General features: G+C 44.6%; 1 protein-coding gene across 5 annotated transcripts in view; it reads right to left on the reverse strand.

Annotated features, from left to right (window-relative positions):
- The window catches only part of PHKA2 (phosphorylase kinase regulatory subunit alpha 2), a 91,760-nt gene that overhangs the window by 34,104 nt on the left and 39,475 nt on the right, over positions 1-18,181 (reverse strand). For all 5 annotated transcript variants that reach the window (XM_027533920.1, XM_027533918.1, XM_027533917.1 and 2 more), the window contains 7 exons: positions 17,495-17,575; positions 16,278-16,376; positions 14,074-14,220; positions 12,353-12,406; positions 11,544-11,666; positions 6,038-6,133; positions 1,356-1,463 (listed from right to left, as the gene is read on the reverse strand). In XM_027533920.1, the coding sequence (XP_027389721.1) occupies positions 1,356-1,463; positions 6,038-6,133; positions 11,544-11,666; positions 12,353-12,406; positions 14,074-14,220; positions 16,278-16,376; positions 17,495-17,575 (708 nt within the window). The remainder of the gene's footprint in view (positions 1-1,355; positions 1,464-6,037; positions 6,134-11,543; positions 11,667-12,352; positions 12,407-14,073; positions 14,221-16,277; positions 16,377-17,494; positions 17,576-18,181) is intronic.

Here is an 18,181-nt window from a genome sequence, read left to right on the forward strand (position 1 = left end):
GAAACCAAGGCACTGAGCTCAGGATGAGGGGCAGAATGAGGACTTGGCCCAGAGCTGACTGTCCTGAAACAAAAAAACTCCCCTCCCTCCTGGCAGAGTACTCTCTGAATGTGGCTTTCCTCACATGATCTATAAATGACAGGTACCCTAAGACAGGGGACCAAGGTGTTCTGGGAGTCCTGAGGACAAGGTGGACCTTACGCTGGGCCTATATGAGGGCCTTCACTCTGGGAGGAGGAAACAAAAGCAGAGGCATTTGTTCCTGATTTCACTGATACAGAAATCAGAGCTGGACCGTATCAGAGATGATCAAACTCAACCTCTTTACTCTAAAGATGAGGAAACTTAAAAAAAAAAAAACTACATTTAAACAAAAGCTGTACAACATTAAAAAAGTAAATAAATAAAGATGAAGAGAGAGAGGCCCAGGGAAGTTAAGAGACCTGCCCAAGGTTACAGAGGTAGTCAGAGGCAGGGTTGGCTTTCCAAAGGAGATACATGATTTTTCCCTACTCATAAAGAAAAAAGTGTAAGACACAGCTTCCACGCCCAAGGACATGTCCATGACATTGCAGGGATGATCATATCCATGAAACCACGACTCCATCTCAGCACCTAAGGGCCACCTGCACTGTGACAGCTTTACCTGGGTCTTCTCTCACATACCAGGAACTCCAGTGACATCCAACCCACTGCTCCCCAGGCTTCCCCCCACCCCGCACCCCTCCCCAGGGGTCCAGACACTCAGCTGAGCAGGATCCTCCCAGGAATGAGGAGCCAAGTGATAAAAAGCACTCACACTTAGGACTGTCACAAAAGCATTTGTATTTTAAAAACGTAAGCCTGGGGGTAAAAAGATGTTTCCCAAGAAGGAATGAGTCAGAGGCAGCAGGGGTACTATGGCCTGAGGGAACATCTGATACAAATTCACTACAGAAAACCAGCCACTGTCCCTTCCTGTAGAGAGCACTGGAGAGTCAAGACCACGTGCAGTAGCTTCCCAAACCCTGCATCTCTCACACATGTGCGGACCTTGGCTGAGAAGTTTCCAGCCTCCTCCTGACTGTCCACTCACCCACGTTCTAGCCACAGATGGGAAATGCTAGCGGGAAGGGGTGTTGGGGGAGAGACAGGGAGTGCTTGGCTTGCAGGTAACCCGGAAAGGGTTTACCGTAAGGGTGGACCCAAGTCCAAGCCTCCAGCCTCAGAACCAACCCCAATCGGTTGATTTTACTGCCATGAAGATGCAAAGGACATTCACAGCCACACTGAACAGAGAGCCCCTGTGCTCCTCCAGGGTCCCTTGAACTTCCAATTGGATGGTTTCCAGGCAGTGAAGCCCCCAAGTCCCTTACCTCTGCCAACAGGGAGCTGAGGATGTACAAGGACTGACCCCACAGATGCGGCACCTTCCCCAGGGGAACTCTATCCACCGTGTGAGGATTCTTATACTCTTCATCCACCTGGCAAAAGAGGAAAACCCCAAGGTAGAACGTCAGAGGATAAAACAGCCAGTGGCACTGTACATGGGGAGCGCACAGAGGATTTAAAAGTGCCACTCGTTTGATCCTCCAGACCAGTTCTGTGCAAGAGCTGGGACAGGGAGTCCAGGAAAACTGAGGCCCGTGGGGGCCATGTGGGGGCCACGTGGCTAAAAGCAGCAGAGGTGGGACTCCAGCCCAGGCCTGGTTCAAGCAACGCTCTGCCCACAAGCATACGGATGGCAAAAGGCAGAGAGATAGGCTCTGAAAGTCAGGCCTGCCTTCTTTAGGCACAGCTCTGGGCGACAAGAAATTTCAGATCTCATGCTTATGTCTGACTGTATTATGGGCACAATAATCTAAAACATCAGTCAACAGCCGTGGCAGTGTAGTTCTGGACGCTATTTTGGCTTTCTATCTTGTTCTCCTCAGGTGTTCATGAACTCTGTGTGCCTATGCAAGAAAATCACCAGAAGGTGGCGCTATTTATTGAGGAAAAACAATTATACAATTCAGTTCAGTCAATCATGTCCAACTCTTTGCGATCCCATGGACTGCAGCATGCCAGGCCTCCCTGCCCATCACTAACTCCCAGAGTCCACCCAAACTCATGTCCATCGAGTCAGTGATGCCATTCAACCATCTCATCCTCTGTCATCCCCTCCTCCACCTGCCTTCAATCTTTCCCAGCATCAGGGTCTTATTAGATCACTCATTTTCCATCAGGGACTCAAAACGCTGAATCCATTGGGGCTTTTGACTCATTAAAACAAACTACAGTTCTCTCTGATGGGCAGTGCTGGCTACATGTTGTAAAAGTCAGTCTGCAATCTTCTCTGTTGTCAAGTCCATGCTGACCTTTGGGTTTTTGATCATTACAACATTGGTTGGTTGGGGGTTGGAGAATTTCCTTCTCCAGAAAACATAAACCAGTTGAAGGAAATAGAAAACACATCTTCTCCAAAGGAAAAATTCACATCATTAGGCGAGTTATTCTCTGCTTGTTGATTAATAACATCAGTGATGTTAATATGAACCTGAAAGGGAAAGTTGCTCAGTTGTGTCCGACTCTTTGCAACCCCATGGACTACACAGTCCGTGGAATTCTCCAGGCCAGAAAACCTGGAGTGAGTAGCCTCTCCCTTCTCCAGGGGATCTTCCCGATCCAGGAAGGGACAATGGAACTGGAGTCTCCCGCACTGCAGGCAGATTCTTTACCATGGGAGCCACAAGGGAAGCCCAAGAATACTGGAGTGGGTAGCTTTTCCCTTCTCCAGGGGATCTTCCCAATCCAGGGATCAAACCCACGTCTCCCGCATTGCAGGTGGATTCTTTACCAGTTGAGCCACCAGGGAAGCCCAAGAACACTGGAGTGGGTAGCCTATCCCTTCTCCAGCGGATTTTCCCAACCCAGGAATCAAACCGGGGTCTCCTGCATTGCAGGCGGATTCTTTACCAACTGAGCTATCAGGGAAGCCCATGTGAACATATTCAGTAAATTTTTAAAATTTTGCTGTAGTTAACTAAGACAAACTTAAGCTTGTCAACTGAACAGAATTAAATGTTATGAGTAATCAAATAGGATAAAAAGTGGAGGGAGATTCTCCAAAACACTGCAATGTAAGATTAGAGAGAAATATTTTCTTACTATAGAATGTTGAATGTTCTGCAGTTTGCAGGATTACTTTCACAGTCAGACGGTACATTAAAACTTTTTGAAATGTAAGTAGTGTTAAGAAAGACTGCGCAGATCTGGAATGGGAACAGGTTGATGCAAAGAACAGAAGAGCCCAGTTCTGCCCTTCTTCCACCCACGGCCAGCTCCTGCCTCCCCGTAGAGGTGTGTGTCTCCCTCTCTCCACCTCAGTCTTTCCAATCAGTTTGCAGGTTCTCTAATGCACCAAGCCTTTGCCACCAGCACGGCACTCTGGTATCTGTCCTCAGTCCATGTACTTGCTCCTCCCACCTCCCTAGCTTGCAAGCTGGCAGAGGGAGAGCTGGCATCATGACCCCTCTGTGCCCCAGCCGTGCTGCCCGACCCAGAGCAGCTGCTCCTCAGCACATCTGCTGGGCATGCTTGCCTGAGTCTCAAGCTGTTCAACGGAAGCCCCATTGGTCAGTGGTGCCTTGCAGAAGTATGTCCAGCTGTGGAAATGAGTGACGCTGGAACCCAGGGCGGATGCTGCCTTGGCCCAGGGCTGTGGCTGCTCCAAGAATGAGGCCCTTTTTCTAATTTGCACAAAGGTGCCATAGGGGTCTGGGTGGCTCTGTCTGCGGCAGTCTCTCCGTATTACTGATGGGATGGGTGAACCTTCCCAGCTGTCATCTGGAAGCAGCCAATACAAACTGTGCTCAAAAGAATATTCAAAATCAGTGCCTAGCTGATGTGTAAATACACTGGATTAAATGAGGACGCTGAAATGACAAGTACAAGCATGGAGGTCAGATGAGAAAAAGTTGCAGAGTAACCTTTTACACCGTGCAGCCAGAAGTGTTAATATTCACAAGAAAAGCATATAACACCTAGCATTTACTACAGTCAGGAAATGTGCCTTTTAGTGGAACATGGATGGATGGTTATCTCCACTATAAAATAGGTAAAATATCCTTGAAGCTATTCAGTTTCCCTTGCTCTGCTTCCAGGTTCCAAATTACCTCCCATGACTAATTTAGTCTTGTCAAGTGCCTCAGTTCTGGAAAAGGGGCAACCTGAACACACAGTTGCTAGGAAGTAACTACCCAGCCCCCACCATCAGCAGCACCCAGACCCCCAACAACACTCATCACACATAGTAAAATGAATACATTTGCAGGAAATCTAGGCCTTGAAAACTCAGAAAGAAAACAGCCCCTGCAGGCTCCATGGTTTGGTCTGTACAATGACGGACTCTCAACCCCCCCAAAAATGCACCACCCAGTGGGAAGCACGGTGCGGTTGTCAGGAGGCCCTGAACTGGGGTCTAATTCCAAGCAGACCCCAGTGCTGTCTGAGCTCTGACAGATTCCACAGCCTCTTTGAACTGAGGCAGATAATTTCCAAGGCCTTTACCAGTCCCCTGACCATGTGCTTGTGGGCCTGATTCTACCACAAACTCCTAGACCCAAGCTGCTATGTGACCGCAGGGTTATGCTCTAGTGCAGGCCCTGTCAGCTGCGGGAGGAACCTTGCTCTCTGAAGTCTCTTCTGTCCCAAAATGTCTTAATGAAGCTTTAAAGCCACAGGAACATTCAAAAGAGAATAAGCCTTGAAATGAGGATTCTTCTCTGCTTAACATGAGATATGTACAGGGAAATCTTCCCATTAAGATATATCAATCCATCATGACCCAATTTAGGAAAGAGAATAGAACAAAACTACCTTTGGGCATCTTCCTGGAACTGGCCAGTTTCTCTTTTCCTGATATAGGATGGCTTCTAAGTGATCACTCAAGCTCTAGCTCAGGAACTATGTGACTGAAAGGAAGAGATTCTGAACTACCCCTGTACAGGCAGACCTCGGTTCCAAACCACTGCAATAAACTGAATATAAATGGAGTCACACGAAACTTTTGGTTTCCCATTGCATAAAACATTATGTTCACACTATACCACTATATACTAAGGTCTGCCCTGGTGGCTCAGATGGTAAAGAATCCACCTGCAATGCAGAAGACCCGGGTTCAGATCCCTGTGTTGGGAAAATCCCCTGAAGAAGGGAAGGGCAACTCACTTCAGTATTCTTGCCTAGAGAATTCCATGGACTGAGGAGCCTGGCAGGCTATAATCCATGGGGTCACAAAGAGTCGGACATGACTGAGCGACTTAACACTTTTACATACTGTAATCTATTAAGTGTGCAACAGCATTATGTCTGAAAGAAATGTACCTCTCTTAATTTAAACATACTTTATTGCTAAAAAATACTAACCATCACCCGAACCGTCAAGTTTAACGTAGTAACATTAAACATCACTGATCACATTAAACATCACATTAAACACACGTAGTAACTTGAGTAGTAACATTAAACATCACTGATCACATATCACTGTAACAAATATAATAATGAAAAAGTTTGAAACGTGGGAATTGCTAAAATGTGACAGAGACATGAAATGAACAAATACTATTGGAAAAAACTCAATGAAGGCTTGCCACAAACCTTCAATTTGTAAAAGTAAAAAAAGAAAATGCAAAGTTACCTGCAAAGTGGCAGTAAAGCAAGGTATGCCTGTACATCTCTCCCCCTCTCCCAGGGAGATTCTGTCTGGTTTCTTTTTCCACGGAAACATGTAACAACATGGCGCCCAACAGTGTTCTGTGATTTTAGGGCCTGCTTGGTCCTGAGCTCGGAAGAAGGACAGGTACCCTCTGAAAGTCCTCAACTAACGCCTCCCTTGGGCAACCTCCAGGTCAAGCATGGCTCTAAATCCATAACTTCTGTGATAAACAGCAATGCTACCCAAGACTCAAGAAACCACTTCTGGAGAAAAAGTGTTAGGTCTGAAAGAGGAATGAAAAATACCAAATGGCCAAGCCCAACTCACTTCCTTCTAGATAATCAAGTACATGGTTACCTTGTCAGGCGGGATGGCGTAGAGTTCAGGCAACAAGTGGACCCCGTTCTTGCCTCTGATCAGTATCCCCTCCAGGGCTTCACGGTATTCTTGGACCTAGAAAACAGCACCATGACTCATGGGGTGAAACGACAGCACAAGACAGAAAAACAGCTCTCTGGGCAACAAAGAGATTAGAAGTAGCACACAGGGCTAAGAAATGCATAAACACCTGCAGCTCGGAGTGCAAGAGGAGCCCGGACTGTGCTGATACCAAATGTTAGGAAGAGCAAAAAGCAACTGGTCTTCTATGTGTTGTTTTTCACTCATGATTTAAATAGTACACTCTTAACTTCTCACACAGTTAAATTTTGTCTTACCAGCTAGACTATAAGCTTTTTGGAGTGGAGGCCAGATCTTAAGCAGTGCATCCTATTTCCACCTGTTGGTAGTCTTCTACTGAAAAAGCGCTCAAACTTGCTCAAGAAATGTTTGCTGAACGAATCAGATGGGAAGAAAAGGAAGTGTGTGTATTATGATCCATGTACCCCAATACTTAGGATGTGCCACTCAGTAAAAGCTGTTGATGTAAATGCTTCTATTAAATTTAAAAAGCAGTGATAAAAACCTATGCATTAAAAGGGAAATGGCGAGGGGGAAAACCCTTAACCAGCCACCTAGCTATTTAACACATTTCATCCTTGGAGAGTCAATCAAATGCCTTTCAGATCTCATGTTCTTTTCTTCTGAAATTTATGGACAGCAAAGCATGATGGGGTGCATCACTTTTAAAATGAGTAGAAGAGATAGCTTGGCAGGTAAGAATAATAAATCCTGTGAGACCTACAAAATAAGGTACTAAGCACAGGATTTTCTGTCTCCTTAGCCTTTTGTTTCTGGTAACTGTCAAACTTGTTCATAATTGAAATTCCAACTCAATCTTTTTGAGATCTGTCAGTCCTGGGGTAAAAAGACAGAAAACATAAGACCCAAGATAATCACTAAAGCGTAAAAGTCAACAAAGAGGGAATATTAGTATTTCAAGCTTACTGCCACTTCTGAAACACTTCAGCATTCAACAGAGGCAGCTCTCAAAAACTAAAATGAATCTTAGATTGTGTATCCTACGCCAGAACATGTGACTGAGCAGATTAAAACCCAGCAAGATGTATGAGTTCCTCAGTCACATAAACTTCATGAGAACAGCTCTTTTCTGCTCACCAAAGTATGCATGGCAGCAAATGCCAAACGGAGTTTCACTCAGCCATAAAAAGAACAAATTTGAGTCAGCTATGGTTTTTCCAGGAGTCATGTATGGATGTGAGAGTTGAACTGTGAAGAAAGCTGAGCGTCGAAGAATTGATGCTTTTGAACTGTGGTGTTGGAGAAGACTCTTGAGAGTCCCTTGGACTGCAAGGAGATCCAACCAGTCCATCCTAAAGGAGATTAGTCCTGAATATTCATTGGAAGGACTGATGTTGAAGCTGAAACTCCAGTACTTTGGCCACCTCATGTGAAGAGCTGACTCATTGGAAAAGACTCTGATGCTGGGAGGGATTGGGGGCAGGAGGAAAAGGGGACGACAGAGGATAAGATGGCTAGATGGCATCACTGACTCGATGGACGCTGAGTTTGAGTGAACTCCAGGAGTTGGTGATGGACAGGGAGGCCTGGCGTGCTGCAATTCATGGGGTCGCAAAGAGTTGGACACGACTGAGCGACTGAACTGAACTGTAGTGAAGTGCATGAACCTAGAGCCTGTTATACAGAGCGAAGTCAGAAAGAGAATAAATATTGTATATTAATGCATATACAATGGAATCCAGAAAAATTGTACTGATGTATCAATTTACAGGGAAGAAATGGAGATGCAAATGGAGAGAATGGACTTGTGGACATAGCGGGGCAAGGAGTAAGACAAATTGAGGGAGCAGCACTGACATATACACACTATCATGTGTAAAACACATTGCTAGTGGGAAGCTGCTATATAACACAGGGAGCCCAGCCTGGTGCTCTGTGATGACCTGGAGGGGTGGGATGGGAGAGGGGAAAGAGGCCCAAGAGGGAGAGGATACACACACACACACACACACACATATATATATAAAATTATGGCTGATTTGCATTGTTGTACGGCAGAAACCAACACAACATTGTAAAGCAATTATCCTCCAATTTAAAAAACAAACAAACAAGGTCCTACTGTATAGCACAGAGAACTTTATCAATATCCTATGATAAACCACAATGGAAAAGAATATGAAAAAGAATATCTATATGTGCAACTGAGTCACTTCGCTGTACAGCAGTAATTATCACAAGATTGTAACTCAACTATACTTCAATAAATAATAAAAAAGAAATCTGTCTTGAACAAATGAACACTGTATTAATAAATATCCATTTTGCACTTAGTATATACTAGGAATGGGGCATATGCCCCAGATGGATAGAGACCATCTCTAGCAGGGTCCTTTGACAGCTAAGTGGGAAATACACTGATAGGTGCCAGGCTGTTATAAGAGCTGTGTGGCATATATAAAAGCTTTTAGGCTTTCTGAAAGAAGTGACACTTAAAACGAATCAAATGAAGGGGGAGGGGAAGCTAAGGGTGGAAAGCATCAGTTCAGTCGCTCAGTCGTGTTCGACTCTTTGCGACCCCATGAACCGCAGCACACCAGGCCTCCCTGTCCATCATCAACTCCCGGAGTTCACTCAAACTCATGTCCTTTGAGTTGGTGATGTCATGCAACCATCTCATCCTCTGTCCTCCCCGTCTCCTCCTGCCTTCAATCTTTCTCAGCATCAGGGTCTTCTCAAATGAATCTGTTCTTCGCTTCAGGTGGCCAAAGTATTGGAGTTTCAACTTCACCAGCAGTCCTTCCAATGAATATTCAGGACAGTTGCTGGGTATTTGAGAAGATGGGAGAGACAGCCTGGCCTGCCCAAAGGCCTGAACAAGTTTCCATCTGCTTGGATCACAGAACTCAAGAAAGGAAATAATTAGAAATTGGACTACAGTGGTGAAAACAAGGGACAAATCTTCTGGGACCCTATAAAACGTGTGAAGAGCCTGTACCTCATCACAAAAGTAATCAGGAAGCCATTCAAAGCTTTTAAGACAAGCAGTAGCATCATCTTTTTCTTAATAAGATCACTCTGATGATGGTGTGGAGAAATAACAGGAAGCGAGGCTGTGGGCTGGGATACCCGTTATGCAGCTGATACATTAAATAAGATATTAGCTAAGAGAGGGCTTCCCAGGTGGGCTCAGTGGTAAAGAAGCAGCCTGCCAATGCAGGAGACACAAGATCAATCCCTGGGTCAGGAAGATCCCCTGGAGGAAGACATGGCAACCCACTCCAGCATTCTTGCCTAGAGAATCCCATGGACAGAGGAGTCTGGTGGGCTACAGTCCACGGGCTTGCAAAGAGCTGGACACGACTTAAGCACAGAGCACTACCACACTAGCTAAGAGTAGCCTTAAAGATGGCAAACTACAGCTGGCCAGAAAAGAGCAGCAGCAACAAAACTCGTCTGTGGGAGACTCGCGCCCCCCACCCCAGAGAACCCCATCTCCTAGTTCTCGAGCCTTTATGCCGTGTCCTCCCCTTGAATGACTTACAATAGAAAGCCCTCAGATGTAGATACTGGGTTAAGCTAATCAACAGAGAATTTCCTGTCACCTTTTTTTTCCTACACTAAGTTGAAATTTGGTCCTCTCCTCATGTCCTCAGATTAAAGAGAAAAAAAAAAAAAAAAGACTGTGGCATCTACCCCTGCCAAGGTTCTACATGGTAAGGATATTATAGAAACCATACTTATTTCTCCAAGCCTGTGGTCCTTCCACATTTAATATCTAAGTGTTTCAGCCAAACAGATAATGATCGAGACACTCCAATATGGAAAAAGGTAAGACACTTGATCCCTGGGGCTTCCCTTGTGGCTCAGCTGGTAAAGAATCTGCCTGCAATGCGGGAGACCTGGGTTCTATCTCTGGGTTGGGAAGATCCCCTGGACAAGGAAAAGGCTACCCACTCCAGTATTCTGGCCTAGAGAATTCCATGGACTGCATAGTCTATGGGGTCAAAAAGAGTCGGACACGACTGACTGACTTTCGCTTTCGCTTGATCCCTGGCTTATCCTAAATAAAACTGCTAAAAAAGAATGAAAATTTTAACAATGTCTGCCATTCTACAGGCCCCCTCAGGCTACATCTTTGTCTGTAGTTTACCAATCTTGGGCCTGTGAATGCCTTGACAGCTGATGCATAGGTGGTAACTGCTCAGATCAAAATGTTAACCTGAAACCAGGATCAAGAGAATATTTTCAAATGAGTGCTAAGAGGTTTCATTCCTCAAGCCCTAGTTGTGTCTACGCCCCTTATAGGCAGGAAATATCCAGAGGGGTCTTTGTCCTCCTCCTCTTGACATGGAGAAATGATCAAAACATAGGGGGGACTAAAACCAAGGGTAGTCATTAGTCAAATCTATTTTTACCTGTAACAGGCCTTCACTAATCAAGGTGCTTTTAAGACTCCCATGTCCTCCAAGCAGCGCATAGTCTAAACAACGTTTGCTCGAGTTGTTTTCCAGGAACTTGGAGTCAACTATGTCTCGTTCCAACTGAGCTGGTTAAGACTGGTTAGGACCACCCACCCTCCAACAGGGCATGGGCGAGTGTCTGGTGATTTTGGGGCATCAGAGGGCTAAAAACTGCACCCTCAGAGCATGCTAAGCACCTCCATTTTGGAATGTGCAGAGACCTGTGGCCTACAGTTGGGCAGAATGAGAATTACCACTCCTTTTTCCAGTCACCTCTCCCCAACTTCAGGCCACTGTGCCGCTTTATTCTTTATCCCATAAATACCCCAAGCCTTAGTCTTCATGCAGGCAGACCTGAGACTTGTTCTCCTTGCATGGCAGCCTTGCGAATAAACCCTCTCTTTGCTGCAAACCTCGGCATTTCAGCATTTTGGCTTGCTGTGCTCTGGCAAAACAAACCTAGTTTGGCAACACTAGCCCAGAAAAAAACGAATGCAACAGAAGTGACACTTTGCCAGTTTGGGGCCTAAAGCCTTAAGAAAGCTTGGCAGCTTCTGCTTTTGCATTCTGGGAAAAGATGACCACCATGTAAAAAGCTTTACTGTCCAGAGACTGCAATGCTGTGAGAAGCCCAAGTGGAGAATGAAGACCCAGGCCAACAGTCCACCTGAGCTCTGGGCCAACAGGCAGCATCAAGCTGCAACCACGTGAGGGAGGCCGGTTCCTGCAGCCCTACTGATCCCAGTTGACATCAGAAGCAGCAGAGAAACCCGTTCCTGCTGAGCACTACCCAAATTACACAGCACTGAGCAAACACAATAGCTGTTTTAATTCACAAAGTTTTAGGAAAGGTTGTTGGCAGCAACAGGTAACTGACACAGTGCCCCTGAATTTTTGCATAACCCTATGTTCTAATAACCATCAGCACACCATTGCCATGAAAATGCTGATTACCAACACAACGCCCAGCATTTTCTCACCTGAACGGCATCACCATTGAAGACTCCATCTATTATGAAATAAGTCCAGAACACAGGCCATTCACATTCAATGTTTTCAAAGAGCTTGAGTTCAGCAGGGTCATAATGCAATCGGTTTGGGTCCTGGAAGCAAACAGGTAAACGTTCTAAAAGGTAATGTCAGATTACATACATAATACCACTGTGCCTCACTGAGTGTCCCTTGCTTTCTGACTCAGGGCAACTTTGAGGCTGGTATGATTGGAGAAGGAAATGGCAACCCATTCCAGAGTTCTTGCCTGGAGAATCCCAGGGACAGGGGAGCCTCGTGGGCTGCCGTCTATGGGGTCGCACAGAGTCAGACATGACTGAAGCTATTTTTGGCAGTTATCCATGGTAAAATTTCAGAACAGTAAATCAAATGCACATAACATTACTTGGTAGTTTATTAGATTAAGCTTTCTCTATCTCTATAACAAATAAGGAGAAATTTGACTCTTGCAGTGCTGGGCAGACTGTTTTATTGACATCATTTTATCAGTCCCTATGGCAAAGGAACCCAAGGAGGCCACAGGTGGCCTTTTAAAAAACATGTGAGCGAGAGAACTGTTTGTCCATGTAAGCAAGCTGGTTTTAAATCACCAGCTTGCTGCTCTCCTAATGATCTTACTAGTCTATTGCCTAACTCCAGCTTGCTGACTCCAAAATTAAGACTGCTCTTTCCAATATTCCAACGTGTAAGTTTTATAATCAACAGAGGGAGAATGCCACAGTGGCAACTTAGATATGAAGCAGTTAAGGAATCAGAAGAAACAATCTTTAAATACAACCTCTCTTGGGGTTTTATAACCATCTCGAAGGAAGCGACAGCATCCATAACGCCCCTAAGAAGACAAAAAGAAGCATTTGATGAAACAGAAGAATTTCTTTATCTCTTTGATTCAAGTCAGCCCTTTTAGTAACAACAAAGTGCTCACTGCTATCAGTACAAAAACTCATCTTTAAGTAATAAGCAAACCAAAATAAGGTTTGATCAGTACTTGGAAGGGAATGCCAAAACTTTCCATTAGAGTGGCAGTCAGGGCTGAGAGATTAATTACTCCATGGTTCACAGAATGACCATCCTTTTATTCTGATTTTGCTGTATTGTACAAAGATGCAAAGGGACCCTCACTGCTTGGAGAAGCCACCCATGGTGATATGTGGACTGATTGGACTGCTTCTACTTGACAGACTGGAAGGCCACAAGGCGACTCCAGACTCATAGGAGTTAGGCTCTGGATGCAAAGAAGCCTGCATCCTGCAAGAAGTGGAGGAGGGAGGCGGCAGGGCTTCCTGTAGCTTAAGGCCATGGCTGTTGGGTTTCCTGCTGCAGGCTTCAGTGTTCCTCTCCAGCTTCTCGGGTGCCAAGAAAGAAGGGCAGTGGCAGTGCTATCTGAATCTGCCTCCCTTATCCCTGGATTGCACTTTTGGGTGTCCATTCTTCAGTTAAGCATTTGGGGCTGTTTTAGCACTGGCCATGGAGGCAAACGCACTCCCAGTGGCCAATCCCATAGTGTCTGGGGTGTCCTGGGAAGCCCAGTCTAGAATGTGCTCCCCTTGAAATGCTTCATTCTCTACATGAACTCTCTGCCTACTTCTACAAACTAAACAGGTTCTGTTTTCTCCACCAGCTCCTAACTGAGGCAGTGCCTTCTGGGGATATGGTTGGAGACCCTTTACCCCTTGGTTTCCAGAGGCTAAAATCATTTTTCACCAAATCTAAGTGGGATCATCAACATGCAGATTGTGGTTTAGGAAACTTACTTTTTTTTTTTTTTTATCATTTCACTGATAACTTCAGTTGGCTAGAGTATTGTATAACCTTCTCAGTTTGGTGTAATGTGTCATAGTTTCTGCATCTCACCTCAGAGCAGGGATTTTAAGATTTTTTTTTTTATGTGGACCATTTTTAAAGTCTTTACTGAATTTGTTACAATATTGCTTCTGTTTTCTGTTTTGGTTTATTGACTGTGAGGCATGTGAGATTTTAGTTTCCCAAGCAGGGAGGAACACTGCACCCCCTGCATTGGAAGGTGAGGTCTTAACCCTGGACCACCTGGGGCATCCCTGGGATTTTTAATCTCAGTTTAACTTGGAGATCTTCAAGTCCCTAGAAATCGTGTGTCAAGTTTGAGGATATTGGGACATGTGCATTTTTTTCTGACAGGGACTGTAGCTTTCATGAGATTCTTAAGGGAGTCTGTCTAGGATCTCTAAAGGGTTCAGAAGCTCTGTCTTAGAAGCACAGGAGTGATACAAATTGAGATTTAAATGTGCCAGCTGGAATTGAAACTCTACTGCACAAGAAAAGAACCTGGGGTATTGATGGCTCAGAGACTTCATTTTCTCCCCTCCATTCTCAGCCTTGGGTACCTCCATCTGTCAGTCCACTCTGATATTGAGAGATCGACTGCAGGGACAGCCCAGGCCTGAGTGAGCTGCTCCACGTCACTATCTGGAAGGGGCACTTAACACAGGGCAGAAGGGTACCAGCGTGACCAATGCTCACCTGGAGCTTGGAAATAATTTCATTTTTTGTCACATTCACAAGGTTCACATCTTCCACCGCGAAGGCCGGGAAAGAAATAATGGAAAGAAGCCCAGCATCAATCTCTTTTGACGTCGAGGCTCTTGGCAGCATGGAGAACAGAATAGACTGAACGAAAAACAAACAGGTGTTAACCCCGGAAGCACTAACAGTTATGTACAGCATCTAGAGACTATGACTTGACCCCAAGGGAACATATGAATGAGTTTACCAATTTTTAGAGAGTTTTTGCCTACCAACATGGCCCCTGCTGCGTGACCGCACCTACCCAGCCCATGTGTCCTGTTCCTCACAGGAGAAAAGAGGGTTCGGGAAAACAGTGATATGCCTAGAGCACGTGCTGAGAACTGGCTCCCTTCCTTCTGTACCTTCTGTTGATACTGCTGGGCCTTTAGGGCACGCAGTGGAGGAACTAAGGACTACCTCATCAGGTTAGCGCTCCTGACTGCAAAGACAAAGAAGAACACACATACAAGACCAGCACAGAGAAATGCCTGGCTTCGGTGGAGGTGACCAGCTGGACTGGATAACTCAGAAACCACTTAAAGGAGTCAAATCTAGAAGACCACACCAACAGGCAAAACACTTTAGTCCAAACAGAATTAGTTTAGTCCTAGAAAGAATGGCTTACTTAGTGGCACTATAATATGGCCTCAATTATAAGGTGGTTGGATTAGGCACTGTAAACTAAAGGAAGGTGAAATTATAAGGAACAGTTTGGGAAGGAAAGGGAGCTAACCCTGCAATCTAACATGTACAGACATGGGACTAGATTCCTGCAAGCACAAGCTTATTAACTCTTCCATGTGAAGAAGGAATTCGAGAACTATGTCCAAATCACACATGAGGACTTGGAGACGCAGAGACTCATGCTGATGGGCATGCAGCTAGTCTACAACAGAGCTAGGATTCTAACCCAGGCCCAGCTAGCTACAGAGCTCATGCCATCTCCACTGGGGACTACACATCTATTAAGAAGCATACCAGCTTAACTTTATTAAACCACACCCCAAGAAACAGTAGATTCCCCACTAAGGACTATTTAATGGGGAAAATGGAATGAGTTAGAAGGGGGCTAAATAAGGGGGGAACCCTTCAGCTTCAGAACAAAGCTTAATGTTCTCTAGCCAACTGACCCCCAAGCCCAGTTCTTTAACCAGTCACTCTCCCTAGGCTCTCTCTGCCTGAAACAAACATTACCACTGGAAGCTCTGCATACAACTTTGTATGCCTCTCACTCACACAGCCCTAGCACAGTGCCTGCATACAGTGAGCCTCCAGTAAACAAGTTTGCTGATTTGCCAGCAACTCCTGACCTACTGTCTGATAAATGGAGCCACCTAATCTGTCCCCCTTTCTCTAACATGTGTTTCATGGAGGTTTTACTGATTTGCCATTTCTCCCATATCATCTCTCCTCCACCATTCATTTTGTCACTACCCCTCTAACAAGACTCCACTACCCGCCCAAGTGAACTACTGCTGCAGAGTCACTTCAGTCGTGTCCAACTCTGTGTGACCCCATAGACGGCAGCCCACCAGGCTCCCCGTCCCTGGGATTCTCCAGGCAAGAACACTGGAGTGGGCTGCCATTTCCTTCTCCAATGCATGAGAGTGAAAAGTGAAAGTGAAGTCACTCAGTCATGTCCAACTCCTAGCAACCCCATGGACTGCAGCCTACCAGGCTCCTCCGTCCATGGGATTTTCCAGGCAAGAATGCTGGAGTGGGGTGCCATTGCCTTCTCCACCAAGTGAACTACTGCTTGTCAATCATCAAATTTGGGGACCTCATGAAATAAACCTAAGAGAAAACCTTGTACATGCTCAAAAAAAAAAAAAAAAAACCGTAAAATTGATTTGCCTCCAACAGAACACAGTTGTGTTGATTGCTGACTCCATAGAAACACCATTGCTGTATCTTATGTTTGCGTGGTCCTTTCTGGCTCACAAAGTACTTTGACAAATTAAGTTGATTAATTCTGATTCTCATGACCACCTTGTGCAGCAGTGGGGGTAGGTCCTAGTATGCCCATTTTATGGACGAAGGAACTGAAGCTCAAAGAAGCTAAGAGCCACCAAGCTAGGAAGCTGGGGAGTCTGAACTGGAGTCCAAGTGCTCTGTGCCATGAGTCTCCATCTCGACTCTCTGGATGTGAGAACCATCACCTGGCAGTGTTCCACCTCATCCGGCAGGACGTGGATCACAGACTTGCGACCTCCATGGGCTCCAAAAAGGTCCAGTTCATCAATTGCTTCAAGGGCTGCCTACAAGCACAAGTATGAATTACTGAGTATGAGTAGTACACATACAGTCCCATATCTCGTACTTCTTTTTCATTAAGCAATCGAGCATATATGTTTTCCCATAGGTGATACAATTTGTCTTTAAAATCCAGCTAAAGTATCCTATACTTGTGTTCTATCCTTATTTTCAGAGCTTTCCTGTGTTTTGCCTCGTTGCAGGAACAAGATAGAGAAAACAGAAAACCATTTCCCAAAATGAAATTAGTATTCTACCAAAAAGCAAAATATTAACAACACAGCATCGTGTGTGTAAGCGGTGGGGGGCTAAATTCACGACTGGTTTTTCTTTCATCTATTTCAGTGGTTAACTTCTAACAGTAGCATGTTTGGCACTTAAGAAAGTAAACTTTTTTAGTATTAAGTATGTTTTCCATCGGTTGACCTTAACAGAGAATATTTATTGTTGCTTTAAAAATTATAGTTCTGGAGTCTTTACTCTGTAAAATTATGCTTCAGCCTTGAGGAAGAGGGAATGGAGGAGGCATGCTAAATATCTAAGGCAAGAGATGTCAACTGGTGGCCAGCTGGCTGAAACGGCTCCATGGTCATGTTCGGTTTGGCCTGAGGAAGTTTTTAAAATGATCTTAAATTAGAACACCTTTACAAAGTCCGCAGTGTCCTCAACACATGCCACTCCTGCCCCATTATTTTTCTATCTGGCTGGCTTCACTTGTTTATATTATGTGCCTGACCTGACCCTGTAGACTTTTAAATGTGTGAGCCCTGTCCTACAAAATGCTCGTATTCTTCAGCCCTCTTTATGACCCAGGAAACAAGACTGGACATCATATATCCAGTTTTTTAGATAATAGCAAGAGCTTAGATGCATGGGTGATGATACTGGATAATAAGGAGGGAATGCACTGATTTTCAGGCACATGCAGATTTAGGTGTAGGAAACCTCCATTCTTTACCTATAATTTCAGTTGGTTGGGGTACATGTACCACTTGAATTTCATACTTGCTGTTGACTTTTGAAAAATAAGCTAACCAGATCAAATCCAAACCCCTAAGGATAAGAACCAAACCAAAGCCGTTAAAGAGGCAAGGAGGAAGAACAAACAAGACCAGACTGTCACCTTGGCCATTCCTACAGAGCTTGCATTCAATTCTGGAATACCCTGATTAGTCTTATCTCCACGTTCCCACATTCCATAATCCTGTTGGAGAAAAAGGAGAAAAGAGGTATTAATAGATGACAAGTACTATGGAAAAATAACTCCTTTATGTCATTGTAGGCATCATGAAATGTGACTATCTCTTCTCAAAGGCTACCAAATTCATGCCTTTACACACTCAAGTTGTATTCTTTCTTGATTTCAGTTCATTTGACCTCTGGTTAGAGTTCTGGAAATAAATACTCGAGTAGAACAAAAATGCATGCAAAGACACTCAGTTTTCTTATTTCTAAAAGTTATTCATTTGTAAGAAACTCATGATTTATAGAGAACAAAATATTTTATCTTAAAAGGCTGACCTTTATTCACCTAATATGTCTAAACTTGTATTAAATTGTAAGATGGAATAAAGAAGAAATGGGTTATAACTGGGTGAAATCAACCAAACCATTTAAAATAATTTAATAAATTACCTTTTGAGAAAAAATGCTCAGCAGTAATGGGTGCAAAGTCAAAACTGAGGCTCAGAACACTAAACTTGCCTGGTATTTTGAAATGAATTAATATGAACTGGCTTAGCATAGCCCGTCCACATAGAGGACTTGATACATACATACTTAACTTTTATAGCTCATATTTTCACTGAAG

The sequence above is a fragment of the Bos indicus x Bos taurus genome, chromosome X (genome assembly GCF_003369695.1).
Source record: "Bos indicus x Bos taurus breed Angus x Brahman F1 hybrid chromosome X, Bos_hybrid_MaternalHap_v2.0, whole genome shotgun sequence".
Classification (NCBI taxonomy): domain Eukaryota; kingdom Metazoa; phylum Chordata; class Mammalia; order Artiodactyla; family Bovidae; genus Bos; species Bos indicus x Bos taurus.